A 14,965-nucleotide genomic window follows, 5' to 3' on the forward strand; every position below is an offset into this window, starting at 1 on the left:
TTAACAAAATACATATAATAAGATCAGAATGGAATATCACATAATTATTAATAAAACTTATTAATTCACCAAAAAAAATAAAACTTATTACTTTTTTTTTCTTTTTGAAATATATTATTATTATTATTATTATCATTTTGGTGCAACTTATTACATTTTGCTTATAGTTTAAGAATTGATTATAAGATCAGAAAGTTGTTTTCTAAGTGTGCGGCTAATAGTTTATGAATTTTTATTTTGGATAAATGCTAATAGTTTATGATGATAAAAACAAAAATTTTCGTATTTAATGTATAAGCGATATCTTCCGTATTGTCATCACACCATTTGATTTTAATTGCACTAATAAAGTTTGCTCCATTTTTTACGGCATTACAATAAAAAAAAAAAAAAAGAAGAAGCAATTATTAATCCGAAAATCGAAAATAATAAAAAAATTGCACTGAGAGAGAGCGAAGAAAAGAAAGACAAAGAGGGAAGAGAAAGGAAAAGAGAAATAAAGAGAGAGAGAGAGAGAGAGAGAGAGAGAGAGAGCTTTGAGTATTGCTTGGAGTTATAATTTGGTTATTTTGTGTGTTCGTGTTTCCTTTCCTTTGTTTTTTATTCTTTCTGGTTTGTTGTGGTTTAGCGGCGAGAAACCCCAGCCGAGCAAACGAAAGGCGAAGAGAAGGCGAAGAGAGAGAGAGAGAGAGAGAGAGAGAGGGAGAGAGAGCCGTCTTGGCGGTCTCAGATCTGAGGGTTTTCGAAGGGGGCTGCAACAGAATGAGTGGGAAAGGAGGAGGAGGAAGCAATGGCAAGGGCAATAATGGAATATCAGGTATTCCAGCCGCCTCAAGGAAGATGGTTCAGAGCTTGAAGGAGATTGTTCACAACTGCACCGAGCAGGAGATCTATGCCATGCTCAAAGATTGTAACATGGACCCTAACGAAGCTGTTAATCGTCTCCTCGCTCAAGGTCCTCGCTTTCTCTCTTTTATCTCTCTATCTCTCTCTCCAGCTAAGTTGTTTTTACTTTTTTTTTTTTTTTTTTTGGGGGGGGTTCTTTTGGTGATTGTTTTGGGAGTTGTCGGAATTTTTTTTTTTTGGTATCCACTGGGACGAACTGTTGTATTACTGCCCAGAAAGTAGGTTCTTTTTTTTTTTTTTTTTTTTTTTACACATATATTCATATATATATATATATTTGGGGGAGGGGGTGTCGAGGGGATTTTCTCAAAAATTGAAGAAATTCGTTGGAATTTATTTGCTTGTATTTCTATTCTTCTTTCTTGTAGATGGTTTAAATACTTTCTGACAGAAACTTCTGTTCATCCGTATTCAGAATAATATCGCTGTGCTATATTCAGCTCAACTTTTTCCTTTGATTAGTTATTTATTTGTTTTTGTTGTTGAAAGCAGGGTTCTTTCGTACCTTCGTTGTATTATGCTGCATGGACTTTTGGTATACCTATAAAACTAGATTAGTGGAAACTTATTGGATATTTTGCTCACATAGAAAAAAAAAAAAAAAATTACTGAAGAAGCGTCAGAACAACTTATTAGATAAGAGTTCCATTAATCATGCTGTTTTTGTTGCTTCCTATGCAGTCCTGATGTATGTTGTGTTGTTTCTTGCTTCGAGATTTTATCACCTGGTAGTTTGTTTTTCCTCTTCAAAGTCAATTCTAATGTAAAGTTTTCAACTTGTGTAGATCCTTTTCATGAAGTGAAGAGCAAGCGAGAAAAGAAAAAAGAGGTGCGTGTGTCTAAAAACTGCAAAAAAAACTTATTTAATTTGCATTCTTTGAAAGTTCAATTTAGTCGATTTTCCTATATCATGTGCTGCCTGCTTTCAAAATTGTTAGATTCTCTTCCTATGCAGTTTTGAAATATTTCATCGTTTTGCATTTCGCTTGAACACCATCTTTTTAATTACTGTAAGGCACATGTAGTGTGCTTGTTATTTTCGCTTTTATCATGTATTATTATCTTGTGATCCTTTTTTTTTTTTTTTTTTTTTTTTTTAACCTATTTCTGTCTCATTGCTTCAGAATAAGGATACAACAGATTCCAGGTCTCGTGGTGCTAATAACACTTCCAACCGTGGCGGTAGGGGTGGTGCGGAACGATATGTTGGACGTGGTGGTACAAACCAGTTCAACTCTACTGGTATGTGGCCCTTGTGATGCATTTTTTGGGCATTTACATTATTGGTTTAATTTGAAATTATTGTGGGACCTTGAGAAACAAAGTCTTACCTATCAGCTTTTCTTCAGAGCTTGGTGCCTTTCATGGTAAATCTGCATACAAGAAGGAAAACGGAACACATGCTTATGTAGGAGCTTCATCTTCAGCATCCACCGTGGCTGGAAATAATCCAAGCCGGCGACCTCCATCTTACAGGTACAAACTGTTTAAGCCGCATGCTTGTGTCCTTAAATTCTTTTGCTTTTTTCCAGTCAAGGTATTGGCACTTAGCAGTTAACTAAATAGTAGCAGAAGAAAAAGAATATTCAGAAATATTTTACTTATTGCTTCAGTTCGTGTGCTGGTTTTTGCATTTCTAGCCTTAACTGAGTCTTTCATATTTAGTATTTAAGGAACTGGATACTGGTAGTCTGGAATGAGCTTTGGAATGTGCTTCCATGAAGCTTTAAAATCTCAAAATCTTTTGTACTACTGTGTAAGAATGTTCCAAAATATTCTGCATGAAATTGACCAAGTGGAATAGTCAGTTTCTTTACAGATGTTATCCTCTTTCATCAATTGTGAACATGTTGTTGATGGGATCTTTGTACCTTGTTTTATTGTGAAAGACGATTACTTCCTGAATCTTGATGGATTGAATTTGGGTAAACACTTATTTGAAGAAAATGTACTGCAGTCTGCAGATTTTAAAATGGCTGTTAATCATAAACCTTTTCAAGGGTAGATTGTGCTTCCATGTATGACTGTCTAAGCTAACGGGATATATTTAAGTATGGGATGACTAATCATGAATTTTATTGCTTTCTAGATTCCTATTATTTCTAAGTAACTTCTGGAAAACTTGGGTGTGGAATCGTATATTATTTCCTGATTTATATGGAGGTTATATATTTTGCTGCTTCAGTGCTATTACTTAGGTGATTATTATGTTGCTTTCATGTTTTTCATGTGACATTTTTTAAAAAATTCTGTCTAATATTGGATGATGCAAACACGATATGATATGTTTTTTGGTATTGACCTATTTGTGGTATGCAGTTAATTATTTCTCATTTATTTGCAAAATCTTTTGCAGTGATTCTGTAGCCATAGAAAATAAGACGTCTGCGGTAGGTACAGGAGATGGTTTATCATCATCTTCACAGCCTTCTGGATTTCAGTCTGCTTGGTTGGGGGTACCAGGTCAAGTTTCAATGGCAGATATTGTTAAAATGGGTAGACCACAAGCAAAGGCTTCTGCCATGCCAAACTCTTCCATCCACAGTGTCAATCATCAAAATGTTCCCACACCTCCTTCAGGAGCTTTGCATTACAATTTGCATTTAACACAAGATCATGGTTCCAAAGTTTCAGAGATGCATGGTGAGGCAGGGATTGTTTCAAGCCAGGATATTGCTGCTGATGATGAGTGGCCCTCAATCGAGCAGCCACCAGCTGTTAGTTTGTCCTCTGTTGTAGAGGCACCTGCTGACTCTGTGCTGTATGCAGATTCATCTAATTTGCCCATGGCTAGATCTAATCAGCACCTATCCCAGTTAGATGATGTTCAGGTGGCAGAAGATGGTCCTGCTGAGACACTTAATCCAAACTATATAGCACCTGCGTCTGTATCTGGTCGAAATATACAAGAGGATGAATCTGGAGGTGCCCCTGCTTTTGATAACGACTTGTACAAGGACATGACTTCCTACCAACAACATGGGCATGCTTTTGAGCATAATGAAGGTGAGCATGATGATACTATAGTGTAGGTAGCACTACTCTAAGCAAAAAAGAAAAGAAGTCCTTATTTTTGTACTGGATAAAATGTTGATGGGACATTTCCATTTTCCTTTCCTTTTTGGTAAATATTGTTACCCCGGTGTTGAAGATGTTTATTCTTCTTTCATTCATAATTTTCAATTCTTATTGTCCTCACTTACATTATCTGTTTCAGCTGAAGAGAGTGCTTCGTCAGTGGCAACAAACTTACAGCAACTTAATTTAGAGAAGGATGGTGTGGGAGCACCATGTGAAGAGGACGGCCCTTCTGTAGTAATTCCAAATCACCTACAACTACATACTCCAGAATGCCTGCACCTGAGCTTTGGAAGCTTTGGATCCGGCTCTAATGCTGCTCTTTCTGGCTCTGGCTCTGGCTCTGGTTCATATACCTCTAGGCCATTGAAAAGTAACTTGGAGGAGGCATCTACGACAGTGGATGTCTCTGCAATTGGGCACTCAGACTCAAGGTATTTATGGTGATATTACCTGTTGTTTTGTTTATTGGTTGTTAGGTATTGGTATTTAAAGTATGTATTTCTTGCAGAAATCCTGAATATTATGATGATGAGCATCTAAGGAGTACCTCAGATGGAAATTTGATTCATAGACCTGGGCCAGGTGCTGGGGATTATGAGTCTTCTCCAGCTTCACAAGCAGAGGTCTTGAAACAGGAAACCCCTGAAGCTGCTCAGGGAAATCAATATTCATTTCCTTCTGCTGCACCTGGATTTAATTATGAAGGTTCTCAGCAGTTGAATGTTCCCTTTACTCATCCGCAGACAAGCTCACAGATGCAGAATCTTGCTTCTTTCTCCAGTGTAATGGTCAGTTCTGTTTGCACTTTGCGATGCTGATAGTTTCAAATTAATGACGGAATTATATTCGGGTGCTGATTGACTGGTTAAAATGTTGCATTTGTAAAAACTTGTGTTTAAGTTTTTGTTATATTTAGATAAGAACCTTTATTTGTGGGTTTCTTATGTTTATCTAGGAGACACTAGTTATTGCGTTTATTTTTCAACATGGAAATATAACTCTCAGATCAGATTTTATTCTTGTGAAGTTTGAAAACTGTATGAAAATTTAGAAAGTAAAAAGGATAACTTTGGACATTAGGAACGCGATAATAGGATGTTTGGAACTCTCATACCTCGGGTATCAGGATAGATGAGCTTAAGCGTTGTTCTAATTAATCCTGTAAAAATTTTGGATTCTTAATAATTTTGTTGTGATAGTAAACTAGCTAATTTACATGTTACAAGGTGCAGAAAGTTGTGAGCACAAGTAGATAGATGCATGAAATAGAATCAAGTGCAGTTGATGAGAATTTGTAACTTGATGGTGAGGATTGTAAAGAGAAGCACAGAATACCATAGTTCAAGATTTTAGGGTTGGGGTTATTAAGAGACATGCAGTGAAGCCATGCATTGTTATTTTTTTGTGTGCTTGCGTCTTTTTCCCTTCTAATATGTCATGATGCAATTTTCATTTTGCATGATTGCTTTCTTATTTTTTTATTTTTGTATAATTTTTTTTCCAGCTTGTGCTTTGTGTTTGCACCTTGTATTTTCGATTAGTAGTCAGTGATCAGTCTTACAGTGTCAATTCAATTCAATCTCTTCTAAATCTGCAATTTCTAAATGCAGCAGGCGTATACAAATTCATTGCCAAGCACTTTGTTAACTTCAACTGTTCAGACTCCAAGAGAGGATCTTCCATACTCACCCTTCCCTGTTACGCAATCAATGCCCACAAAATACAGCAATGTGGCTTCTTCTATCAGTGGGCCCACGATATCCATGCCAGAGGTGCCTCTCTGCTCTAGCTTGTTAGTTTATTTTTTGTATTTTACTATGCTTCTAGTATATGTTTGATGCTTATGACAATTTACAACGTATTCCCAAAAGATTAGATGACAATGTTTTTTAATATTCCATATTAATCAATTAGGAAATGACATGCATGTGAACGGCAAACATTCATCTTGATTAGTATCTAGCTCTAGAAGGAAACCATAAACTTGATAAATGTCAGTAAAATTATTGCAACTATCTATGTTAGTCATGTATGGAACGTTTACATTTTGCTTTCTTGTTTTGTTCTGATCTTAGTTTGGATGATGGCTTGTGGTTCAACCATCTTAAATCAATTTTCTATCTTTAGTTTCTCAAGGATCATTTGTTTGTCACTCTTATTGCTTAAATACCTGCACTGCCTCCAGTTCCTCTTATTATTATTAGCTCTAAACTTCCCTTGATTTCTTGTCTGATTGCTTTATTTCCTTGAGTATCATGTAGCATGACTATTTGACATTGTTAGAGACCGAGGACAGATAATGAAAGAAAAAGTTTGACAATGAATATCCTGTTTTCTTTTCAAATATTGACATTAAAAGGGGTCAATTGAGTTAGAATTCAGCCGCTTAACTTCCCATAGTGGCCCCAGAAATATAGACCCCCAAACTTTTAAGAATGGTAGAACGTCTTCTTATCGATCCTCTCATGTCATTTTCATATTGATGTATCCTTTGTGCTTGTACTTAGTGGGATATGGATTAAGCAAAAATGAAGTGCCATTTACAAAGTCTTGCTGCTACAACCACCAGAGATGAAATTTGCTCCCTTCTATCTATGCTTTGGGGAAAGAAATTATATTGATTTTGATAGTGTCCTAAAGTGATTTGTTCTAGTTCTCGCACGATCATGAAAGATTCTGAATTGAGCATTGGACCAGTATTTTCAAATTATTTGATAGAGCATCATTTTAGGGATATTATAACATGCAAGTAAAGTATCAGGCATATAACGTTGACATAACTATCTTTGGATCTTTAGACTTATGGATCCAAATTGCTATTTTTCCATCCATAATATGAGTTTCTTAATTTTAAGAGCAAATAGTTAATTAATAGGACATGGCTCACTAGTGTGATGTATTGAGGTTTCTATTTTTCTTGCGATTTTTCAGGGTCTGAGAGCAGGGAGTATTTCTACACCTCAGCCAACCCAACAGACCCTGCCTGGTGCTAACGTTGCTACAGGACCTGCCCTTCCACAACATCTTGCTGTGCATCCTTATTCTCAACCCACTCTTCCTTTGGGACATTTTTCCAATATGATTGGTTATCCCTTCATGCCACAGAGCTACACATATTTGCCATCAGCATTCCAGCAAGCGTTTGCTGGTAACAGCACATACCATCAGTCTCTGGCTGCAGTGCTTCCACAGTATAAAAATAGTGTTTCTGTCAGCAGCTTGCCTCAGTCTGCTGCTGCTGCAGCTGTTGCCTCCGGATATGGGTTTGGAAGCTCAACAAGTATTCCTGGAGGAAACTTTCCTTTGAATCCTCCCACAGCACCTACAGGCACTACTATAGGCTATGACGATGTATTAAGTTCACAGTACAAGGATGCTAACCATTTGATTTCACTTCAGCAGGTAACTTTCGGCTGGCTTTCAAAACCTTATGAAATTTTGTTCTTAAGTTGTTTTTTCTTTTAGATTTTCTTTTAATTCTTTTTGGCTTTTAAAAAACCTTATGTGAAAGATTGAAGTTTTTTTAGCTATATATTATGCTTCGATCTATTAAAGCAGAAAATAAGTTCCTATGCTTGGATATACAGATTATCTTAAAATTTTTATCTTCTTTTACCCCTGTGCTTTTGTTCTTCCATTGAAACTTAATTGCTCTTTTCCCCTTTGCCATTCCAGAATGAGAACTCAGCCATGTGGGTTCATGGTCCGGGCTCCCGGGCAATGTCTGCTGTCCCGGCTAGCACATACTATGGTTTCCAGGGGCAAAATCAGCAACATGGTGGATTCCGACAAGGCCAGCAGCCTTCGCAGCAATTTGGGGCCCTCGGTTATCCGAATTTCTACCACTCACAGGCAGGGATATCTCTGGAACATCAGCAACAAAATCCAAGGGATGCATCCCATGCATCCCTTGGTGGCTCACAAGGCCAACCCTCTAAGCAGTCCCAACAGATATGGCAAAACAGTTACTAATCACGGACACCTCCTGATTTTTCGGGGTCCTGTAGTGAGCTTAGAAGTGGCCAATCGGAGGCTTATGTGCGGTCATAATAATTAATGTAACATTATTTGGTCTGAAGAGACCATGACTGGCTGCTGCCCTGTGCCACGAGGTTGTATTCTACATATTTATTTTCTGCTTCTGTTTAACGTAGGAACATGTGTGCTAATTTGGGCTAGTTGAGTCACGTTCTTTTTTCTTTTTTCGTTTTTCTTTTTTTTTAACCCTTTGTTTCTAATGTTCTCTCTTCTTGCTTTATTGTTTTATGGTAAATGAGTTGGTTTTATTCGGATAGTTATTACCAGTTAGAATCAACCAACATTTTACTCCCTTTTTTGTGTACTTCTTAACCAATAGATAAGGAGCCCATTTTATATGCATATTGGCAATTTTCTGGTTTTCATGTTCGGTTCCATGAAAATGTAATGTTCCGTTTACACGTCGACCTGAAAGAGAATTGACTGATAAAGGCTAAAATTCTTGTCTTCGATGACATTACATAATTTATTTAAAAAGTAAAAATAAATTACATCAAACTTTTTCTGTCGAATTGTCTTATTTACAAATCTCTGGTTGTGACTGGTTAGCATTGGATTGGATTCGTTATTGGGCTTAGCTCTTTTCCTCTCTACCTCACAGAAATACCTTGAAGAGAACCATTTGGAGTATTCAACATTTGCTGTGCCCTGGTAAAAAGGAAAAGTTCTTTTTTTGCTTAAAAAAAAAAAAAAAAAAAGTTCTTGAATATAACTTTGAGTATACAACAAAATATTAATCGTTGGAAACAAAACAATATTATTCGAAAACTGCAAGTCTAACCGTTGACTTGATTACCTTCTCCAACTCCTTGGCTTTCTTCTGCTTCTTGGAATTTAACTTCAACTATTTCTATAAAACTTCTGACTTTGCGTGAGATTACCTTGGATCATCGTCGTTACTTTCTTTCATTCGTCTGTATCCATCACATTTTCTTGGAGGTTTCTTTCGGTTTCCTTCTCTGTATCATTTACAGTGCCAGATGCATGAGAGATTAATCAATAAACTTGTTGGCATGTTGTTGATCTCTCTGGAGTTGTTCGGATATATGCAGCTCGAATAGCCTGGATTTGATCGTCCATTGCCGTGATGTTATTTTGGAGGTTTGAAATTCTAGTTCGAAGATCAATGCCGTTGTTGGTTCACGAAGAATTAACGGTCAAACATGTGGGGTTTTATAAGGAGTGGTAGGGTAGGTAGTTAATTCTGTTATTTATGGCCAACATTATTATACATTATGTTATTATTTTACGATCGAATTATGGACTGTTTGATTGGAGAGTTATGAGAGTCTCAAAACAATTTTTTTCTTTTTTAGTATTTATTTTTGTTGGGGTAGGATTTTTGTACCCTATATTATTGAACGTATAAAGGTCGCAAAAGCAACTGTCAATTTGTGAAACCATTTTCACGCATGTTTTTCTTTTTCTCTTTTTTTTTTTCTTTAAAAAAAAAAAAACAATTTATGCTTTCATATACAATAAAATAAATTAACAAATATGTATTATTCTTAAGAAATATATTATTACAGTATGACAATATTTTGAGTGTTCGGACCAAGTGGTGACACTGACAGCGCAATATCCACCAATTCTTATTTGCAAATTGGCAGTGAAATTTTTATAGGGTCACTGAAAGGGACAAGACCCACATGACCACGTCATCAAAAAGTAAAAGTTTGACCCATTGTTTTTTCACTCCCACTCTAAAATGTCCTTAGTTATTAAACTTAGATTTATGTTCTTTCTTCATGAAGGAAATATTAATTGGTCCAAACTAACCTAAGAGCCAAGACTGCCGTTTCCCATTTTGTTGAACGGCTTGTTCAGGATGAAGGAAAGACTAAAGAAGATGGTAATTTACCCATAATTTACCCATGACCAAAAATGACACAAGCAAATTGTCAATTAACAGTACGTAATTATGTAGTTTAAAGTGAAAAAAAAAAATTTGCAAATTATTGGAGAAACATATTTATACCATTATAAAATGTCAAAAGGGGTCTACATAGGATACAAAAATTGCAATAAAATGGTTAAAAATGAATGACGAAAAGTCCTTATTTTCGATTGTGTAAACTACATTATGTTAGAACTTATTCGGATTTAACAGCTTCCCCATAACCAAAAAAGAAAAAAAGAAAAAAAGAAAAAAAAAAAGGAAATTGACTGAAAATTGAGGCCAACAATAAAGATATTAATTTCTCAGTGAAACAAACAAAAACACAATCAAATCAAATGCTTTGGTCCAAGAATTAATCACGAGCAAAAAAAACTTACAAATCTAGCTAATGAAGCCAAATTCAGCTGGCATGCTTTTGTTCCTGTTCCATCATCAATATTTCAACACAATTTTCTTTTCTTATTCGGATTGGAATCGTCCTCCAAAGGCTTCCACAACTCGAATACTTGCATTTCAATCTTCTTCCCAAATGCTTTGACTTGAGCTTCCTCATTCTTTATGAAATAAGGGAAAAATTCATCTCTCATCTCCACGAACTTCTTGTCAATCTCGTCCAGTCCTTGTTTAAATTCTCCGAGCCTTGTTTCCAAATTCGAAACCATTTCCCTCGCCACAATCATCCATTCAGCTGGGCATCTAAACCTCCAAAGAGATTCCAAATGAAGAATCCGATACAGAATTTTCTGAATCAGCCCCTTTGTCTCTCTTTCTTTCACGCACGCTGCGTACGGCACGTAGCTATCGGGTTCCGGCGATTTTTTCCCCAGCCTTAATTCCTCGGCTTTCTTCTCCTTGAACTTGGCTTCCACTATTTCGATCAACGTGCTAATTTTGCTTGAGATCTCCATGGAAGATTTGTTATCCGAAACCAGAGATTTGAACCTTTTGTACTCTGCTTCGAGCTCTTTCCTCTCCAACATGAAAAGCAAGAACTCGACGACGACGTATGAGAATTGAGTCCCTACCTCGATTAAGAAATCCTCCACTTCCTTCGATTCAGCAGCGTCTTTCTCTTTCAGTAAATCCCTCATTAAGCCAATATTTTCTTGGAGGTTTCCTTCGCTTTCGTCGCTCCCAATCAATCCTTCGTCTTCCTCGTTTAGAATCTTGAACCCGAATTCTTCAAGATTGTCATTCGCATCGCCGAGTTGAGAGATTAATTCGCTCAGCAAATCGTTGAACCCCCTCTTGACGAGTTTTTGATCTCTCTGGAGCTGTTCGGTTGTTTCCCGTACGATTTGGGTTTGTTCGTCAATGGCGGAGATGTAAGTTTGGAGGTCTGAAACTCTGGTCCGAAGATCAACGACGTCGTCTGGGTCGTCATCTTTGTTCGCCATTGCTTTGCTGTCGTTTCTTAATTTCTGTGTGTGTGTTTGTGTGTTTGAGCTTCTTAAAAAGCAATCAGGAAGCAAAGAAAGTATATGAGCTAGAGAGAGAGAGAGAGAGAGAGAGAGAGAGAGAGAGAGAGAGAGAAAGAGAGCTAGACTGAGAAAACGAGTAACGGACTCTCTCTCGGGGAATTTATAAGGAGGTTAATTCTGTTGGTAACGGTTGGGATTGGTTACGTATTGCGGGTTGGAGAGCTTTTACATATGAGAGAGAGAAAGAGAGAGAGAGAGAGAGAGAGAGAGAGAGAGAGAGAGAGAGATAAGCCTCCGATAATTATATATACGCTCAAACCTCCAAATCAAGCGATTAAGTTCCAATTATTTTTATTTTTTTAAAAAAAATTTGCATTACAAATTCATGTCTATTATCTGAAAATTAATTTTAAAGAATAGGTTAATATAAGTTTTCATAATTCCTATCTATGAAGTAAAGTACTTGTTTCGGTACTTCAAATTAATTTAAATAATAAAAAGTTAGATTTTCCATTGTCAAGACAAAAGATATATATTTTTTGTCCTGTAACAACGGACTTTATTAGAGCCTGAAACCTTTATAACCAGTCTAAAAATAAAAATGAAAATAATATAGGAATTTTGAAAAATGATATATTATGCAAAAATGATATATTATGCAAGTCAAGTTCGACTCGCATGGTGGAGCTTTGTTAACATTTTTTACTGTTAATTTTGAACCCACATGAAGTTCCTAACAATGGCAACTAGCAAAAGATAGGGAAAAGTTTTCTTTAGAAAACTAAATAAATTGATATTTATTGTATTTACCAAAATTTTTAATCTATTCAAGTAGAGTAGAATAATTTATGAACTTTATTAAAAATAACAAATTTACAAATTAAGGTTGGAACCCACGGATATTTAATTATCCTTTATCAAATATAATTATATTTATAAAAATTAAATATATATATATATATATATATATGATAAGTACTGAGCATCTTAATATTATTTAACTAGAATCTTTTTTTTTTCCCCTGAAATATTTAACTATAATCTCCATGGAATAATTAGGCCACATTTCGTACTATAAAATTAAATATTTTGTTTTCAATAAAGACCCATTTATATATTTATTTTGTGGCTAACTGGATCAAGGCTCTGTGACTTCTATTGTGGGGATGTGGTTGGATCAGGACAAGGAACTATACTTGGACCCAACTTCAAAGCCCAATAAATTCATAAATTAGCAATTAATTAATTTTTTAATTAAAAAATAGCAATAGAATAGATAATAATAAAGATAAATATAAAGTAATCAATTTTTTTAACTAAAATTTTGATATTCATGATTTGGTAACTTTTAAATGGTTTATCTATCAATATATACAAGACAATATCAATTTAACACTATTAAAAAACTGCTACATAATTGATTACCAAAATTTTGGTAACAAAATTTGATACCTCTCAATAATAAATCCTATCAAACTATCATACATGAAATATGAATCCAGTTGAAAATAAATGACAAACCAACTTAAAAATTAGTATGTGAATATTCCTCAAAGAAATAGCAAAAAGAAAAAAATGTTTCAGAGGAAAAGAAGTAATCGAAGTTAGAGTATTAGCTCTCTAAGTAACCGAATTACAGACTAAAAGAAACAGGGTAACCGAATTTGAGGCCTTTGAAAACCCATAAACCCCAATCTTTTTCTTCTTTGTCACCACCTTGCATTTCTCTGCGTAACAAAACCCCTACACAAACCCAACCCATTTTTCGTCTTCTTCTTCAACACCATCTCTCACTTCTCTTCCTAATAGAATTCCCACATAAACCCAACCCATTTTACTTCTTCTTCTTCAACACCATCTCTCACTTCTCTGTTTAATAGAATTGCCACATATACCCAATTAACCCAGAAAACGAGAGTTGCTTTTTTGCTTTCGAAGAAACCACCATCTCTTTTCAATTTTCCTGGCACTATACCAAGAAATTACGATGAGCTCGACCATGAAAATCGGTCCGGAAACGTATTTGAAGCTATTGGAGGGTCAGGTAAAACAACTTGACCGCCTCTTGATTAGTAGAAGACTCAATTTTGAGTTTATGATGAATGCAGTGAAAGATGGGCAAGCCAAGATTAAAGGAGATGCTAAGGTTGTAGAAAAGCTTCTCTCAGAGTTGTAGCTCGTGGTCCCGAATACGGTATGTACTTTCCCAAGACCGTCTACTAGCTCAATGGCTACAATATCGGAATCAATAATCGAATACACTTTATCCCCCTTCAAGATTTCGTATAAGCCTTTCTTTCTTTATACTTTCTTTATGTTGGAAAGAAAAGAGCTCCAAGGTTAACATGAAAGACTTCGATCGTTTTTGGAGAATTTGTGAATTTTTTACTTTTTCTGTCAATCCAATATCACATATGCTTTTATTACATTGTTTGGGATTGTGATTACTATCGTGCGGGATAATGTTTTTTGTGCTCAAATAATTAGTGCTAAGAGCTACTAGTGCTTATAGTAAAAGTGTTATTGCTCTTGCCTCGTTGTCTCAAATCATGGGTAATGACTTATTGCTAAAGGTGAATGAATTTGAATATATCTTCACAGAAAAAATTAATTATTGTCGCAAGATTTTGGAAGAAGTAAAGAATTATGGCCAAGGTCGGATGATGCGAAGCCTCTTCTTATATAATGTGCAAGATGAGAATGCAATGGCATATGAGTTCTGTGTGGCAGTACAACCACTTTTCCTTATCAATTAAGCCATTTTTTTTTTTTACTAAGGCAGTGGGATGACAGCAAAGTATCAAGCCATAATTACAGCTTGCAATAGCTAAAATACAACTTCAATTCTAACACTCCACACCTTTTTCACCACCTTATGCGCCTATATATGTACATCTCCATACTTTGCAAAATTATTCCATTTTTTTGGTTTGAGAGAAATATAGAAATAGAGAGAAATGAGAGTATTAGAGAAAGATTTCTTTTAAGGTTTCTCCTAAATAATGTTTTTCTTTTGTTAAAGTGGGAATGTATTTTTTCCTATTATAAGAAAAAGATTATATTTTCTTCTATTATAAAAGAAAGTATATCAATTGTGCTCTATTTATTTTAGAGAGAAATTATTGTATTTCTTTGCTATAATAAATCCTTTTAAAATTGTCTATTATTTTGTGTTTAGTTTATTTGAATAATTTACACCAAAATTTCTCACTTTTATAATATATATTTCAGCTGTAATTGTGTATCTTATATCACAATATTCTAACAGTAGTATCATAACGCCGAGTTTATGGCTCGTGTTTCATGCTACAATCATATCCAGTTAATTGAAAAAAAAAAAAAAAAAAAAAAAAACTTCAACAATGATAGCAAAGTACGAAATACAAAAATTCTATAGTAATAATTTTTCATTATGGAAAATGAGAATAAAAACAGTTTTAAGAAAAAATAACTGCTAACTTAGCAGCAATTGAAGATAGACCTGTCGAGATCTTTGACAATGGCAAATGGAACGAGAGGACACTTAGCATTAGCTGATGAAGTATTGTCAAGCGTGATGGAGAAAAAGAAAATAAAAGAGATATGTGATAGAAAAGGTATTACACTTTTCGGATGATGG

At 35.2% G+C, this 14,965-nt stretch overlaps 1 protein-coding gene across 2 annotated transcripts; it reads left to right on the forward strand.

The window, feature by feature from the left end:
• The first annotated feature begins 353 nt into the window (after window positions 1-353).
• Window positions 354-8,317, forward strand: LOC107404589 (uncharacterized). 2 transcript variants are annotated; one of them, XM_016011553.4, is made up of 10 exons: window positions 354-955; window positions 1,692-1,735; window positions 2,031-2,148; window positions 2,256-2,382; window positions 3,263-3,912; window positions 4,124-4,418; window positions 4,496-4,775; window positions 5,601-5,759; window positions 6,919-7,389; window positions 7,663-8,317. In XM_016011553.4, exons 1-10 carry the CDS (start codon window positions 763-765, stop codon window positions 7,957-7,959), a joined length of 2,634 nt encoding a protein of 877 aa, XP_015867039.3. In that variant the 5' UTR covers window positions 354-762; the 3' UTR covers window positions 7,960-8,317. The 2 variants fall into 2 exon arrangements, with proteins under 2 accessions (XP_015867039.3, XP_015867038.3); XM_016011552.4 differs by having other exon boundaries at window positions 355-955; window positions 5,598-5,759.
• Window positions 8,318-14,965: the final 6,648 nt, after the last annotated feature.

Source organism: Ziziphus jujuba, chromosome 1 (genome assembly GCF_031755915.1).
Source record: "Ziziphus jujuba cultivar Dongzao chromosome 1, ASM3175591v1".
Classification (NCBI taxonomy): domain Eukaryota; kingdom Viridiplantae; phylum Streptophyta; class Magnoliopsida; order Rosales; family Rhamnaceae; genus Ziziphus; species Ziziphus jujuba.